Source organism: Alligator sinensis, unplaced genomic scaffold, assembly GCF_000455745.1.
Source record: "Alligator sinensis unplaced genomic scaffold, ASM45574v1 scaffold300_1, whole genome shotgun sequence".
Lineage (NCBI taxonomy): Eukaryota > Metazoa > Chordata > Crocodylia > Alligatoridae > Alligator > Alligator sinensis.
The window spans coordinates 466809-482884 of record NW_005842240.1 but is presented as its reverse complement, the minus strand read 5'-3'; the positions used below and the strand labels follow the sequence as shown (position 1 = coordinate 482884).

The 16076-nt window shown below is 48.9% G+C and overlaps 2 protein-coding genes across 9 annotated transcripts in view; one reads left to right on the top strand and one right to left on the bottom strand.

Annotated features, from left to right (window-relative positions):
• The window catches only part of GCFC2 (GC-rich sequence DNA-binding factor 2), a 41206-nt gene extending 30038 nt beyond the window's left edge, over window positions 1-11168 (bottom strand). Inside the window, 5 exon segments of the mRNA XM_025208605.1 lie at window positions 3682-3903; window positions 5246-5407; window positions 7588-7695; window positions 10956-11023; window positions 11025-11168. Of these exon segments, the coding sequence (XP_025064390.1) occupies window positions 3682-3903; window positions 5246-5407; window positions 7588-7695; window positions 10956-11023; window positions 11025-11128 (664 nt within the window). The 5' untranslated portion in view covers window positions 11129-11168.
• A 174-nt stretch (window positions 11169-11342) lies between these two features.
• ITSN2 (intersectin 2) overlaps window positions 11343-16076 on the top strand; it is a 127840-nt gene continuing 123106 nt past the window's right edge. For 2 of the 8 annotated variants that reach the window (XM_025208593.1, XM_025208590.1), the window contains exon 1: window positions 11370-11652. The gene's annotated coding sequence lies outside the window, so the exon portion shown is untranslated. The other 6 variants (XR_003094959.1, XM_025208595.1, XM_025208592.1 and 3 more) reach the window with 5 other exon arrangements.

Here is a 16076-nt window from a genome sequence, read left to right as displayed (position 1 = left end):
TGTACCACGACTGTAGTTGTTCTCATACATGGCTGCATATTATCTCCTGTCCCTGACCTTGGGGTACTCTCTGCCAGCCATACCTGAGCCGATGCCAGCTGGAGCAGGGCACCCACAGTTGTACCTTCTTTTTACACTTTGCTTTCAGTGCCTTTCCATGACTGCTTGGGAGGAAAGGGAGACAGAACCACTGAGAACAGGAAAACTAATTAGATACACACACTGGAGGGCAGGGCTAGGACTCACGGATTACCTAAACAAACTGGAGGATTGGGCCAAAAGGAATCTCATGCAGTTCAACAAGGACAAGTGCAAAGTCCTGCACTTAGGACAAAACAATCCCATGCACCGGTACACGCTGGGGGCTGACTGGCTGGGCAGCAGCTCTGCAGAAAAGGACCTGGGGGTTACAGTGAACAATAAGCTGAATATGAGCCAGCAGTGTGCCCTTGTTGCCAAGAAGGCTAATGGCATACTGGGCCGCATTGGTAGGAGCATTGCCAGCAGATCAAGGGAAGTGATTATTCCCCTCTATTCAGCATTGGTGAAACCACATCTGCAATACTGTGTCCAGTTTTAGGGCCCCCAGTACAGAAAGGATGTGGACAAATTGAAGAGAGTCCAGCACAGGGTAACAAAAATGGCGAGAGGGTAGGGGACATGACTTCTGAGGATAGGCTGAGGGAACTGGACTTATTTAATCTAGAGAAGAGAAGATTAATAAATGGAAAAATGGGATTTAATAGCAGCCTTCAACTACCTGAAGGGGGGTTCAAAGGAGGACAGAGCTGGACTGTTCTCAGTGGTGGCTGATGACAGAACAAGGAGCAGTGGTCTCAAGTTGTAGCAAGGGAAGTTTAGGTTAGATATTACAAAGAACTCTCTCACTAGAAGGGTAGTAAAACACAGAAACGGGTTACCCAGAGAGGTTATGGACTCTCCATTCTTGGGAGTTTCTGAATCCCTGGCTAGACAAGCTTTGGCTGGGATGATCTAGTTGGGGCTGGTCCTGCTTTGAGCAGGGGGTTGGACTATATGTGACCTCCTGAGTTCCTTCCAACCCTCATTTTCTATGAATCTATGGTTCCACATGACTGCTCAGGGCAGCTGTGGTGAGTCTCACTTCTCCCAGGAGCTCAGCATGGCCCTGAGAAATAGGGCAGGCAGGTGTCAATTAGGCAGATTGATGTTCCGATGGAATGGGACATGAGCAGCTAAGCAACCGAGCCATGGAGGGGGGAGGTTGGAGGTAGGGCACTGCCACCTCAGCTGTGTACCAGGATGGGAGGGTGGGATTGTGGGGGAAGCAAGGAGATGAGGTCACTGCTTTGCTCAGTGCTGAAGGACAGGAACCTTTGTAGCATACAGAAGCCTGTGGCCCTGTGCTGCGAGTGGGCAGGATGGGGCGATTCACCCTCCCCCCATGCTCCACCATCCCTGTACTCCCCGCCCCAATCCCGTTCTGGGCTTCTCAGCCACAATGGCTCAACAGAAGGTTGTGACCACAGGGAAGTGCTGTAAGGGGTGCAGTTCCTGCCGCTCCATCCCCCCCGCCCCCCATTTCTCTCAGGGCATGGAGCAGGGGTGAACTATACTGTTCTGAGCTACATGACGTCCTCACTTGGGGCCCAAGTCATCAGAATTGGGAGGAGGGCTGGCCATGGGTCATGCAGGTGCACTGGCCACTGCACTGATAGTGTGGGGGCTGGTATGCACTCTGCACTTCTGGGAGGGGGGCAGCAAGGTGTCAAAAGAGTTGGGTCTGGGACAGCCATGGCCCATGTAGGAAATGGTATCCTAGGGCGCACAAGCTCAGCTGTGGACTGCAGGGTCAAGGTCTGGGGGGGGGCTCCTTTGAGGCACAAGGCACATGCCCAGACATCCATGGTGTTGGAGCACTCCTCCCCATCCTGCGTGCTGTGCTCCGTGCTGTCAGCAATAGGCAAAAACATCTTCTCGGAGCATACTTAGAGCTACAGGTGCACCTTGGCTCCCACCTCCTATGATGCAGGGACCAGCAGCAACACTCCTGACTCCTCAGGGAACAGCTCCAGCAGCTATGCTTTTGACCTGTGGCCCCTGGGGACCTGCTCCTGGGCACCTGGTTGTCCTACCATCCCGGGGCCTCCCTGCACCTCTTTCTCCAGTGGAGTCTCTGCTGACAACTCCTCCAGGCCCAAGGGTGCCATAGGTGTGCAGGGTGTTGACAGCCCTGTCCTTGGTGAAGAAATGGGACAGCTCCTTGTAGAAGGGCATGGCCTGCCTCCAGGCCCCAGACCTCGATGGCATCATGCATGCGATACTGACTATTCATCACCTTGGTCTCGGTGCAGCACTGTGACTAATCCCTGTTGTGGCCCTGCTCCTGTATGGGCTCGGCAACGTGCTTGAAGACATCCCTGTTGCGGTGCCCTTTCAAAAGTCGGCACTGGATCTCTTCCTTACCCTAGATAGCAATGAGATCCCTTATTTCCCCACAGGCCCACTTGTATGCCTGGGTTTGGCTGGTGAAGGTGGATGGGGCAGGGTCATCCATGGTCCATGGCAATGCCCTTGGGGGCTTGGCATCTGTGGGCAAGTGAGGATCTGGCTACAAGGGGTGGGGAAGGATGGAAAACTGGATGGTTGAAAGTGAAGGGCACACAGAAGGTGCGGATCCCAGCATGTGCTTCTCCTTCTCACTTCAGCTGGGTGTGGACCCTTCTCCAGAGTAACTGCGGCTCTGCTGGTTAGGCCATCCCCACAACACTGAACTTTCCAGGTACTTACAGCAGACACTACTTGATTCTGACAACAACCTTCACACCAGGCTGGAAATTTCCATTGTCCTCTATCTGCAACAGAGGGAGCTAGCCACACCAGACCTGCTCCTGAGGTTTCCAAGGGCATCTGCTTGCTGGCCCTGGCAAATAAAATACTGGCGTCCCAGTAGAAGCCAGTGGTCCACACTGCCAGGAGGGGAAAGCACTGGCTGGTAGGGTGGCACAAAAAGCAACAGACAAGATGGTGAATGCCCCCTCATCCATCCTCTCCCTGCCAGGCCAATCAGCGCCGAGGAGCAGGGCCACATGAAGGGAAGCCAGCAATCAAGATGGCAGATACCATTCATCCCTCTCCCACCCACCCATCCCCAGGCCTCTCGCAATAGGCAGAGATACTGTGAAATAACCATGTAATTAGAACTTTATGCCACAATCAAGCCAAGAAAACTAGTAAGTGTCCCTGCAATTTAGGTAAATCCCTACTTACCTTGCATTAAAAAAATACCTAGAACAGCTCAGGGAGACAACATCTGTTCACTTCAGCTCACTGCAAGGTACACATGTGCAAAGGTATACTGATCTAAGTGCAAAGCTATTTTATGTGGGATACTATGTGGAGAACTGCCAGAAGTGGATTTTTTAGAGCAGAAACACTGCAAAATGAAGTTGCCCTTCTTCTGACAAGTTACTCGTGGCAACTTAAGATGCCAAATAATTACCTTTGGTAAAAGGCTTATGTACCTACAAGATGCGTTAAAAATGAATGAACTCAAGTTAAAACCAATTTCACATTCCACATACGTAAGCTTTAGGAGAACAAGGCTTAGAATTTAACTTTTCTGGTACATTTGATATTTTTTAAACAATTAAGGTCTTGTCATCTTTACATCTTAGAAAACAGGCATAAAAAACCCCTTACCTATATGTTCAGCCATCCTCTGCCTAAGAGATTTTGTTTTGGGAGTAAAGCTGAGTTTTCTTTCATGATCAGATTCTTCTTCACTCTCAAGATCACTGCTTTCCTTTCTCTGAGAAACCTGATGGCAATCTGAAGTATCCAGTGAAATATAGTCTCCTTGAGTCCTGGCCAGCTGACGTTTTCTTCGGGCGGCCTGAACGTACGCTGCGCTAGGGAAAGTACCTACATTGAACAGAATGAAATTAAGATAGGAACCAAAATTGCATTTTTTGCCACAAGGAATAATGTTGTATTATACGGTGCTTTTTCTACAAATAATTGATAGATTGTTAACCTAGTATATTTTAGAAAAAACAAAACACACTGATATAACTAAACACTATTTCAATTATACAAAAGGGCATGATTTGAAATCTACAAATGTTTAGGGCCACATCGATACCCCCAAATATTAGTTTTTCAGAGTGCACCCAGCAATCTTCAAACACTTGAACAAGACCAAAAGCAGTCTTAGTAGGTAAAACTGCCTAAAGTGTCCAGTACTTATGACATAAATGCTGATGGAAGTTGTAAGCTGGCATCTCTCTCTTTTGCCTGCTCCAAGTCCCAAAAATTATAAGCAGAAAAACATTAATGAGTTTTAAATTTGAAAGCTTAGGGATAATAAGAAAATGGAAAATATTCCTGTATCGTGCATGTTCTATGTACTTTACATTTTTCATTATTCTTTGATGAAATATGTAACCTTCCTATTTCAGAAAGAATATTTCAGTGCATCTAACATCATTGTTTTTAATGGAATTTAAGATTATACCATCATACTTTATACCATAATGCTTACTTTCAATTTTTTTTGGTTTTGATTACTACAAATATTATGTTTTTTTCTTTAACATAATATCATTCTGGAAGTTTATCCTAAATTTCAAGAGCCTTGCTTGCCAATACAAATTTTGTGAGATATTATATATTCTGTTAGTATCTTTTTAAAGCATACTTTGACGGTTTGTGCAAGAGCCAGACTGCTCTCAGGCTGGTTGTAGACATTAAAAAAACAAAACAAAACTGTGCTTTGCCAGGAGGAGCACCGCATTACTTTGACCTGGCTTCATGGAATCTGTATACAACAGATGCTCCAGTGGGGCTTTTCGGTGCTTTTTTCTAGAGCTGAGTCAATCAGCTATTAGATAAAAGTGTCAAAAAAGCCCCACTAAAACACCCAATCTATACAGACGTGGGGTGAGCCATGTCCAACTAACAAGCTGCCTCCTCAGCATGGAAACGCACCAAGCTTAGAGTGCCATCTTTCCTTTTTTTTTTTTAAACGTCTGCAAGCAGCCACAGTTACACCAGTGTAACTCTAGAGTATTCCCTTAATGCTTTGCAACTCCAGTGCAGCTACTGCAGATTTGGCAATAGAGAGAACAGACTGAAGTTTAGGCAGTAAGAGGCATTTGGAAAACCTGCAATATGTAAGATTATGTAAAATACACTCTCTCCATGAAACACCATTTATCACTTTAAGGAGGCATTTCTGTTTTACAAAAATTTTTTTTTTACAAACCTGGTGGTAAATCCTCCCTTTTCTGTGGGGAGCTGGGTAGAGGTTCAGAAGCTGTGGATGAATTGCAGTCATCTTCACTTGCTGAAGAACACTGCTCGTCCTCCTCGTCTGACTCAAATGCAGCTTTGATTTCAGTGGCTCTAGATTCTGATTGGAAGATTTCTGTAAATCAAGGGAAAAAACAAAGCCCACACTGCAGCCTGACCTCTTGGAAGGGCTTTCTGATGTCATATGGTTTTGAATGGTTAATCAATAATACTCAACCCAGCAAAGACTTACACACTTGCTTCACTTATAGATGGTAGGGTGTCTGATTGACTTCAAGGATTTTATAAAAGTATTTTTAGTAGTAATAAATTTTAACAAAAGCAGATTTGTAAGACACTGCATAAGGACCATGTGTGCTGTGAATCTGTACAAATTAAACTCCTTTTCACTGTTCCTGAATTTAGAATTAAGAGTAGATTTTAAAAAAATTCTTAACAAGTTTAGACCTTTTATTGCCAACATTCATTTAAAAAAATACCGCTACAGCACAGTATAAATAGTTTGTAGGGGTGCACCGATAGAGATTTGGGGAGCTGATTTTTAAGGAAGCATATCTGCCAATACTGATCCGATTTCCAATACAGCTGTGTGCAGCTGGTAAGTCTGTTGTGGTGAAAGGGGAGGGAAGGGGCATGGGGGGGCACAGATCAATGCCCCCCACAGTGAGGGAGGAGCAGGGCTGGGGTAGATGCTGCCCAGTTGGGGCAGGGCAGGCACAGGATGGAACTGCGGCTCATCCAGGGTCGCAGGGGGCTGGCAGCTCCTGCCACTGCATGTTGCTGGTTCAGAAGCGGCTTGTCCAGTGGCTCATCAGCTCGCCCAGCAGCTCCCGCCACTTGTCTGGGAGGGCATGTGCCTCCGGATCTGCACAGGGCAGGCTGGGCTGGACTGGGCAAGCTGCAGCTGCAGGCTGGGGCCAGAGGCTGCACGGTGCTGTTCTTGGAGCGGGCACCAGCAGCACTGGGAGCACAGCCCCCGGCTCCAACCCACAGCTGCAGACTGCCTGGCCCACCCAGTGCAGATCTGGGGGCAAACCACCCCCCCCCCGCCGGATGAACGGCAGGAGCAGTGGTGGGAGCCGCCAGATGAGCAATCAACAATCCATAACTATTCCATAGATCCCACTGCCAGATGACAGTAAATTAAACAGATTGCAGGGGGAGAAAGAGGAAGGGGACAACTGCCTACCTATAAAAAAGGAATAAAGAAGAAGGAAAATTATGTTTTTCAAAGTTAATAAAACATTTAACTGACCAATACTTAGTACAAGGGTAAATAATGAATTATCACTGCTTGGAATGATATAAACATCAGCTTTTTAAAGTTGTAAGTAAAAACTTAAAAACATCCATAATACCCTGAAGGTAATCATTTTTGGTTTTAGAAGCCACATTAGACTCTACCTAAAAAAGCCAGAGAGGGTTTTCTGATAAAAATCAAAATGCATTATCCTTATCAAGCTACAATTTCAGATTGATGGGGCAATATGTAAATACCACAGAGTTTAAAGGAGCTGCTGCTTGTGAGACTAAGACATCACAAAGTTTTTTAATGTCCACTTACTGTGGGAGCTCTGGATACTCAAAGATTAGCTCATAAATGCTCCTGCTGCTACAAAGTCAATGGGAGTTTAAAAGATAACTTCAAGAGGTTCAAGGTCAAATTTAAGCCAGTTTTGCATTTGGGAATACAGGTTTTCCTCGCTTTATGCTGTACATGTGTTCCTGGAAAATGATGCATAACTTGAATTCATATCAAGGGAACCCATTTTACAATATAACAAATAGAGATACGTTCCAAGACCTCAACTGCCCTGAGCCATTTCTACCACTTTTACAAGACAATTTTGGTACTCGCCAACAACAGACAGTACACACAAGCACAGGGTGGTGGTGAATGTTACCATAATGGGGATGGCAACTACAGAAATGTGTATCGCAGACAATGACCAAGAAGCACAGATCCACACAGGACACTGTATTTTGGTGCGCATCACTCCCACAATGCACTGCACAAAGCAACCGACTGCCACTTTCCACCGCATCGATCGCATAAGGGTGAATTTACCTCTCATATAACAAATTTTTGGTATAAAAAGGGTCATCACATAAGACCGAATTCACACATACAGAACCCACATAAAGCAAGGGAAACCTGCATATATTTAAGCTTAGTGCTATTCAAATATAAAAGTATCAGGGTTTATAAGAAGAAACATATTAGATAACATGTGTAATCTGGGATCGCTAAAGGCTTTCAATTAAATCTACAAAGCATTCTTGGTAAATATCTACCTTTTCCGCTTTCAGCTTGCTCTGCAGAAGGCACACTTTCCTTCTTGGGAATGTTAAATTTGATGGCATTGAGTGACGGTTTCTTTACTTGGAAATGTTCTTCACTCCCTAGTGGGGAGAACAAAACAAACCGTGAACAGCATGAACAGACTTCTCAAGCAAAACGTTGTTAACTTTTTGTGGCAGTGCACCTTTGGGTGCCTGACACTTTAAGGGCTTAAGCAAGCAGGCTGCAGACCAGCCAGCAGGTGGGAGCAGCCCTAATCGAGTGGTCACATGGCACCCAGGAAACTGCCCAATTGGTGGAGTTCTGGGCAGCCTGGGTATAAGACCAGGCCCCGAGACCAGAGCCGGCCACTTGCAACTGGGGAGCCAAAGAATGAACATGACGTGACCCGAGTACTGCTGCTCCCAGGACATCTAGAGGTCAGGTTAGGAACTGTAGGGATGGAAGAGGTCCCTGGTCCTGGATAAGATATGAAACTACACCCTGCTGGGTTTAGATGGTGTGGTGGGGCTGCCTGTGGTCTCCAGGAAATGCTACACCTGTGCCTCTCCAGTGAAAGGCATCATACAGCCTCAGCCCCCACCACCTGGTGGGTAACCCCATAGAGGGAACAGATTAGGGATCCAGGCATGTCAACAGACACTTGAGGCCTAACAGGTATAAAGCCCAGAAGCCCTAGTGAGAGGGCAAAATTGTGGCCCCAGTGAGGGGGTGGAGTGAAAGCTGGAGGCCATGTGGAATAGGGCCCACGGGGGCCTGAAGGACTGTGCATAGGTCAGCCAGACTAGTGGCCCCAGTGAGGGGGGCAGAAAAGGCCAAGGTACATCTGAGGACACCTGAGGCCAATTGTGGGCTGGAGGCCAAGTGCAGCCCAGCAAAGGGGCCAGGGGAGTTGGAAGTCATTTTAGATGCCATCTGTGAGGCATGAGACATGGTGTAGGAATGGTTCAGAGCCATGTATTACGCCCTTGGCATCAAGACACTAAAGGGGCAGCCTCCCGCCTAGAAACAACTATTTAATTCCAACAAAGGCGTGGCAGGAAAGTCAGGTGGGTGGGCCAACTATGAGGCTGGCCTCGCCCCCTGTCACACTTGTGAATGCTGCAATTACAAACCACATCCTAAGTCACAAGCACAGCAGATATAAGAACATAGAACATAAGAACTGCCATTTCCTGAGTCAGAGAATAGGACCATTTTGCCCAGTGTCCCGTGTCCACAGTTAAGATTAATCATAGACTAACACAGGAATCAGCAACCTCCAGCACATATGCCAGAGCATGGCACGCAAGGCCATATTGCTCGGCATACCACAGATGGCCTGGGCTCTGGGCAGATGCTGCGGGCCACGGAGCCTGGGCTGTTCACAGCAGGTGGCTGAGAGGCTGCAAGCCGTGCTGCATGCAGCCCAGGCTCCGTGGCAGGCAGCAACTGCCCAAAGCCCGGGCTGCCTATGGCAGGTAGCTAGGAGGCTGCAAACAGCTGCACCGAGCTCCTTAGCGGCCACAGCTGCACACGTGTCTCTGGGTGTAGGGTCAGGAAGGGGCTGCAGAATGCATGGATGGGAAAGGGCTGGGGTTGCTGAGGCACAGCTGCCACTGCCACAGAGCCCATCCATACTCAAGACCAGTACAGCTTGTTTGCAGCCTCCCAGCTGCCAGCCACAAGTGACCCAGGCTCTAGGCAGCTGCAGCAGGCAGCTAGGAGGTTGCAAACAACTGCACCAAGCTCCAGAGTTCCAGCACTGGCTCTGTGGCAGTGGTGGCAGCTGCACACATGCCTCAGAGCACATGGTAGAGAAGTGGCCTGGGGCAGCACAGGCAGCAGGCAGGCTGCCAACAGCTGCATAGCTTCCCTGCCATACTAAGTCCCCTCTCCCTTCTAACCGTCTTGCCACCTTCCGGGGCATGATGCCACTTCTCTTTCTCCCATTCCTTCACCAGACTGCTCCTCGCCCCAAGCTAAAGGATAAAACGTACAGCATTACCAGTTATCAATATGTGAATGGTTAAGTGTTCACATCCCTATTTGCCACAGCCTAAAATATTTTCAAATGAGGTCCAGCAAAAGAAAGTTTGAGAACCCCTGCACTACTTAAACTGGTTAAGAGGCCTATATGTACTTAGTCATGGATAGCAAAAACCCAAGTTGGATACTTGAACGTTTCAGCCAGCGTGGAGAGAATTGCATGGTTTTGTGCAGAAAGGGGATCATGTTGTTTGTGGCCTGCGTAGTAAAAGAGTGGTATCTTGTACTTTCAGCATCCAGTGCCATTTCACAACCAAGCACTAAGCCAAATTGTCTGGAGTCGATAAAGCAGACAAATTTGAGTGCATCAGAAAAGCTACTGATTCACTTGAAAAAAAAAAACAGACCCCCAGCTTTTCTAAGTTTGTAACTAAACGTGCTCTTTCCACACAGGCAAGTTACATTGCAGCTGTAGCTATAGCTCGGAAGGGTGAGTGCTTACAGATAGAGAGGACTTAAAGGAAGCTTTCTGAAACCATGCCGAGGAACTGTTTCACGATTTTGTGAATAACGAAGCCATGAAGAAACGCCATGGGCAGCCAGAACAGCTCAAAAGCGAGTAGGCGTCCATGAGTTCCACCCTGAAGTTACAGGCTGAGAGAGAAAGAACTGCCTTTCATTACTTTTAATCTCACCACCTGGTGTCATTCTGTGACCCTTACTTCTTGTATTGTGAGACAGTCAATAACAAGCCCCTAGCGACTTTCTCTGCGTTGTTTCGCATTTTGTAAACTCTTAATGTTGCCCTTCAAACCCCTCTTTTCTAAACTCAGTCAAGCTTGGCCTCTTCCTCTCTCCTCACACAAGCCCTCCACGCCACCAATCATCCTCGTCGCCCTTCTCTGCACCATCTCTAGCTTTCCTATACCCTTTGTGAGGTGCGGGGACCAGACCTGGGCACGTTATTCAAGGTGCGGATGCACCATGGATGTCTAAGGGGGCATTTGCCGCGATACTTTCCATCGCGTGGAGTTAGGCAGTCATTGGTACGCAGCAGACACTTGGCATGGGACAAGCAAGCGTGAGGCCAAACCTTGTGCAGGACCCACAGGCCTCCTCGCCCGTTCCCTCTGCCCGGGTCCTGGGGTCGAGATGCACATTCAACAGAAAGCTGGCTGGAAACCACCTCCAGAGCAGCTACACATTTCCAAGCACTAATTCTGTTGCTGCCCGGCCCTCGGGGGAGCGGGACAGACGTGGTTATCACCCGACTTGGCCTGTGGGGCCAGTCCACGTGAACTGCGCGCTCCACCAGCGACTTACGCCATACGGGTAAGGTGCAGAGGGGCCAAGCCCGGATGCCTGCGGGGAGAGTGGGGGAGGGGGGCTCTACCTTCTCGCTCCTCGTCGCTGCCGAAGCTGAGCAGGTCCCTGCCCCCCCGCGCCTGCCGGGCCCCCCCGCCGCTCCTCCTCCTCCCCCTCGACGCCGGGGCCCGGCTCCTCCTCGCTGCTGGCGGACTGCACCCTGCGGCGGCCCCGGAAGTGACGCGGGCGCCGGCGGAACATTCTGTCCGGTACCGGTCACGCAGGCGGTAGAACCGGTAGAACGCCGACGCACAATGCGCATGCGCGCCGCAGCCCGGCTAGACGAGGAAGCGGGGTCGACCAATCACCTGGTGCTGGCCCCGCCCCGTGGGTGTCACAAGGGAAGTGGGAGGGGCAGAAGAGGCTGCTGGCCAATGAGGATGAAGTGCCTTTAACCCTCCCCTGGCTGGGACGAAGTGGGGTGCGGAGCTGGTGAGTTTTCAGTGCTGTCGCTGCGGGTCGGCGCTGGTGGAGGAGCGCGCTCGGCGCGGGCGGTCTTTCCTGCAGGACCACGGGGGAGCAGGTGTGGGTCGCTGCCTTCTCCGGTAAAGCAAGCGGGACCCGTGCAAACTAAGTACGGTAGCACGTGTCTTCTCCTCGTCGTTGTTGTCTCTGGCTCAGCGCTGGGGGGGCTGGAGCCCCGGGGAGAGCCGCCTGCCTGCCTGCCCGCTCGCCCGCCCGCCCGCCTCCGGCTTCAGAGGATTTGCTGCGGAGTAAAACCCGGGGTTAGTTGCACCACAGCAGTGGTGGGAGGTGTCTGCGCCCTTCCTCCTTGCTGGGACGCTGGCACTTGTATGCGCTTCAGGTCTTCGTAGGATGCATTTGATAGCCTGAGACGGAAAGAAATGCAAAAATCTAGAGCTCTTAGTTCAGAGATGAGACCTTTTAACGAGAAAATCGCAGACACAATTCATCTTTTTTCTGCGAGCTTTCGGGCGGGGCAAAATTAATCTTTTTCTGCGAGCAAGGACAGCCCCAAAAATAAACGTCAAACGCCCTTCGTTGGCCTCTGGGAAAATTAAAGATAGTGAAAATTCCCCATAGGTAGGAATTAAACTTCACTTTTGCACAGACAGAGGGAGTGGAAGATGGAAATCTGTCCCTCTGGATCTATGAGTGTGTCTTTGTGAGTTGTTCTGAGTTGCTCTTGGTTGTGTAGATCAGGTACGATTCCTTCCCTGGAGGTGTCAGATGGCAAGCAGGGAGTTTAGAAATCTTTCTTGTTGTTAAATGAAGTTTAAAATCCAAAACTGGCTAAAATTCAAGTCTTCGTAGGCAGGCAAGGTTCTTTGGGTAGATGTGTGATACCTTTTACTAAACCAACTAAATAGTTGGGGAAATTGTTTTTTGCAAGTTTTCAGGCACAAACACCCTTTTTCAGCCTAGGGAGTCTGCTGGTGTGATGTGTGCTGTCCTGGGTAGAATAGAAACCAATTTGCAAAATTCAGGCTTGTGAAAATGGAAATGCGTGGCAGCGAGGATCAGAGGGAATGGGGGACAATAGGTGTGAGACTGGTAAGTTGTGGGGACGGAGGATGTTGACCTAGTAATAGAACGGAGCTGGTAAAATGCAGACAGGTTACCTGGGGTTATCGGATGGCAGGCAGGTTATAACGTGCCATAAATCCAATGTCTGTATTTAGTGCATGATTTTTTTTTTGTATCCAGTAGATTGATGAAGTGAAGTTTGTAGACTTGCCGTTAAGGATTAGAACTGAGAGATGGAGAGAGAGCAGTTGTCTTGTGAGAAGTGGGCACCCTCGGGTAATTGGGTAATTAAGTCTTCATAGAGTAATAGAAAACTAGGGCTAAAGCAGGATGATCCCTATTCGAGCCACACTATACAATTCACCAGCTAAACTCTGTGTAAGAGTACCATCAGCCCTGACACCGCGTAGACCTAACACCCTAGCCTGCCACTGGTAACACAAGAGAATCACAGCAAAGAGTGTCCTGCTGCTTTTCTTGTCAATATGGGCTCAGGAGATCCCAGGCAAACATTGCTGCAGTTGTTTCTTTCTGGCTACTTAAAAATTCAATAGTAAGGCAACCTCTCTTATCCACTAGACAGGAATTTATGACCTACATACAAACTGTGGGTCATGGTGAGGAAGTCTTTCCATACAGCTGGAGTCAATTTCTGTTTATCAATATTTTTGTTTATTCCTCACTATTAAATTGTTTAAGCCAGGGGTGCTCAACTCCTGGCCTGTGAGCCAGATCCAGCACACAGATCTATGTAATCCAGCCAGAAGGGCTCCCTAAGTGGGGCAGTGGTGGTATCATTAATTGCTCACCCCCTGCTGCTAAATTTTCAGACCCATGTGGTGCTCTGTGTGCCAGATAACATGTTCCTGTGCACCAGATCATGCTAGATCACACCAGTGCGCAATTGGATCCAGGCATGTGGGGGTCAGGCTGGTGTGCTGGATCCCACATGCCAACCCTGCATGGGACCTGGCCGCCATGCTGACCCTGTGCCACACATCCAGCCTGCTATAAGGTTGGTGCCCCTGGTTTAAGAACATGACTGAAGGGATTTGGCTATCATTAATCCAAAACACTATCTGGTCACGGAAAAGGTATGGGTTTTGGACCGGAAGAGCAAGTCACTGATGGTTTCTAGCATGTCTGGACAAGCACCAATACTGCAGAGGAAGTGAGCCAAACTATGAAGTACGCCAGAGGCATTAGATAATTTTGTTCCTTCTGCTCCTTCAAAGAATGGACAATTTTATCTATGATCTGTTCAGTTGACAGTAGGGATTTACACCTACCACCTTTCAGAACATCGTGCTGCCTATAACTGGGATTTGCTGACTGACTGCAGGCAGCGAGCCAACTAAATTTCAAAGGGAAGGCACTGAAGACTTGAAAAATATGAAAGATCTGGTTGTTTTAAGTATTTCTAGAGCCTTCATTTTCATAATATCTTGGCATATTTTGTTGTTCTCTCTACAGAGAAGCATTAGCTCAGCTGGAGAGAATGTAGTAAGAATAGAAAAAGAATCTGTGATCATTGTAAACAGTATTTAATACTCCCTCCCTTCCTGCTCCCTCCAGTCTCCCCAAGTCTTTCATCTTAATTAGTCTCTTCTCAATCTTGGTTTCTGTATCTGCAGTCATCCTGTATCTATGTCTGAAACAATCTCCTTGTTATTCAGCTGGTCTCTCCCCCTTCCCATCATCCTTCCTACCTGCTCATTAGTCACCTCTTTGCCTTGAAATGCAGTCTAGAAACCTTATTGTATTTTCTTTCTGTGGGATAGGTGCTATTACTTGACTGGTTTGTAAAATTGCATTATAAGGATACATGCCACAACTAATAATAAATAAATGTCACTCATTTGTGTGTTAGGCCAGGATAGAAACAGTTATTTAGATTTGTTTTTTTAAGTGCAGGATAGTGGTGTACAGGTCTGGGGCAAACCCTGGGGGGGCATGCACAGTTGCAAGTGTGTGGATTCTGAGAGCTGGGGAGGGCGAGACGGCATGCAGATCCACCTTCTCTACCTGTTGCTGGCTTTCTGGCCCTCATGTTTCCCGCATATGAGTGTGGTGACACTCATTTCATCATCAGAGGGAGATCGCAGCCCCCAGTGCTGCAGCTACTCCTTTTCGGACTTGCATACCAGTGACTAGAGCCACCTTTCCTTGCAGGCCCTCCACAATGTCCAGGAGCCTGGGAAGGAGGAGGGAATGAGCTGATCTGAAAAGCAGAGCTCTACAGCCCCGTATCCATCCCTTTGCATGGGGGCAGCTGACACTGGGGCTGGAGTAGGGTGGGGGGCAGGACTGGGAGCCCCCAGGGGTGCTGTTTGCCTGCAGGACACTGGGGTGTGTGTAGGGTGCCCAACTTCCTCCCACAGGGGCCAGGTGCTGCAGTACCCTCGAAGGGATCTTGCAGCGACTCAGGGTGCCAGTCACTGCCGTGGAGGATGAGGACATGCGTCACCAAATACAGGCAGTCCTCAGACTTAGACACAATTGGTTCCTGAGACCTGCGTCTTAAGTCGAAATGTTGCAACTCGGAACCGATTTTTTTCCCATAGTAAACAATGCTATATATGGGGGATTGGTTCCTGAACCAAGGCCCGATGCCCCATTTTCACCAAAAATAACCCAGAATTTTGTACTCGATTATAGATGAGTAATATAGCTACATTAACGTATATATATTGTAAATAGCAATCATATTGATTTGGCTTTGAGGTGACTTGGCTGGACTTCTTTACGGGATCCTGGCTGGAGTCTTCTCAGGAGTCCTGGCTGCAGGTTTTTCTGGAGTCTTGGACACTTTCTTAAAACTTCAAGGAAGTTTGGACAGACGAGAGATGGGCGACGCAGCGAACTGACTTGCTGGCGTGGCGTCGGCTCGAGCGTTGTAAAGTCGGAACTGACATCAGAAAGTTGAAACAGGGTGTCATTTATAAACGTAATTGCGAAACGTTGTAAGTCGAGGACTGCCTGTACATCCAAAAGGAAAGGCTTCAGTCTGAGGCACAGAACCGGTGGAAAAGTCGTTGCCTCCCCTCTCTGGAAAACATCCGGGGAGAGATTTAAGCGGACCACTTAAAAACGTTAAATGTTTTGTTAGTGTTGGAACAAAAGCAGACAACCAAAACGGTTCGGCGCGCGTGTTGCGCTTCGTGGACGTTGCGGTTCGGCTGCCTCGTGTCCCAGTCCTCCCGTGATGCCGGCGCCGGGAGACGGAGGCCGGCCACCGAGCTGGGCCTAGACGGCACAGGAGCCTCCTCCACGTCCCGGCACGATTTGCCTGCAGATGTTTAGGATTTTGCGACTCGGATTTTCACCCGCAGGGTTTGCCAGGCTCCCGGCCGCTTCTTTGGTTTCATTTTTCAGTCAAATACTCTGGGGGAAAAAAAAACAAGTTGCCGAGCAGCTTCAACAACCGGCTTTTGGGACCAGGAGTGAGGGGAGCCCGGCTTCTTCAAGGGGGCGTGGGGCAGGTTGAAAGACCTGCCGCCTTTCAACTCGGACCTCTTTCTCCACAGACGCGAGGGGGGCTTCTTCCCCCCACCCGGGGTGCTGGGGACAGGCTCGCCCCACCCGTGGGCTGGCTTTGCCGCGCAGGTCCGGGGACGGGGCTGGGCGGTGGCCACATTTTTGGCTTTGTGGGGCCGATCCT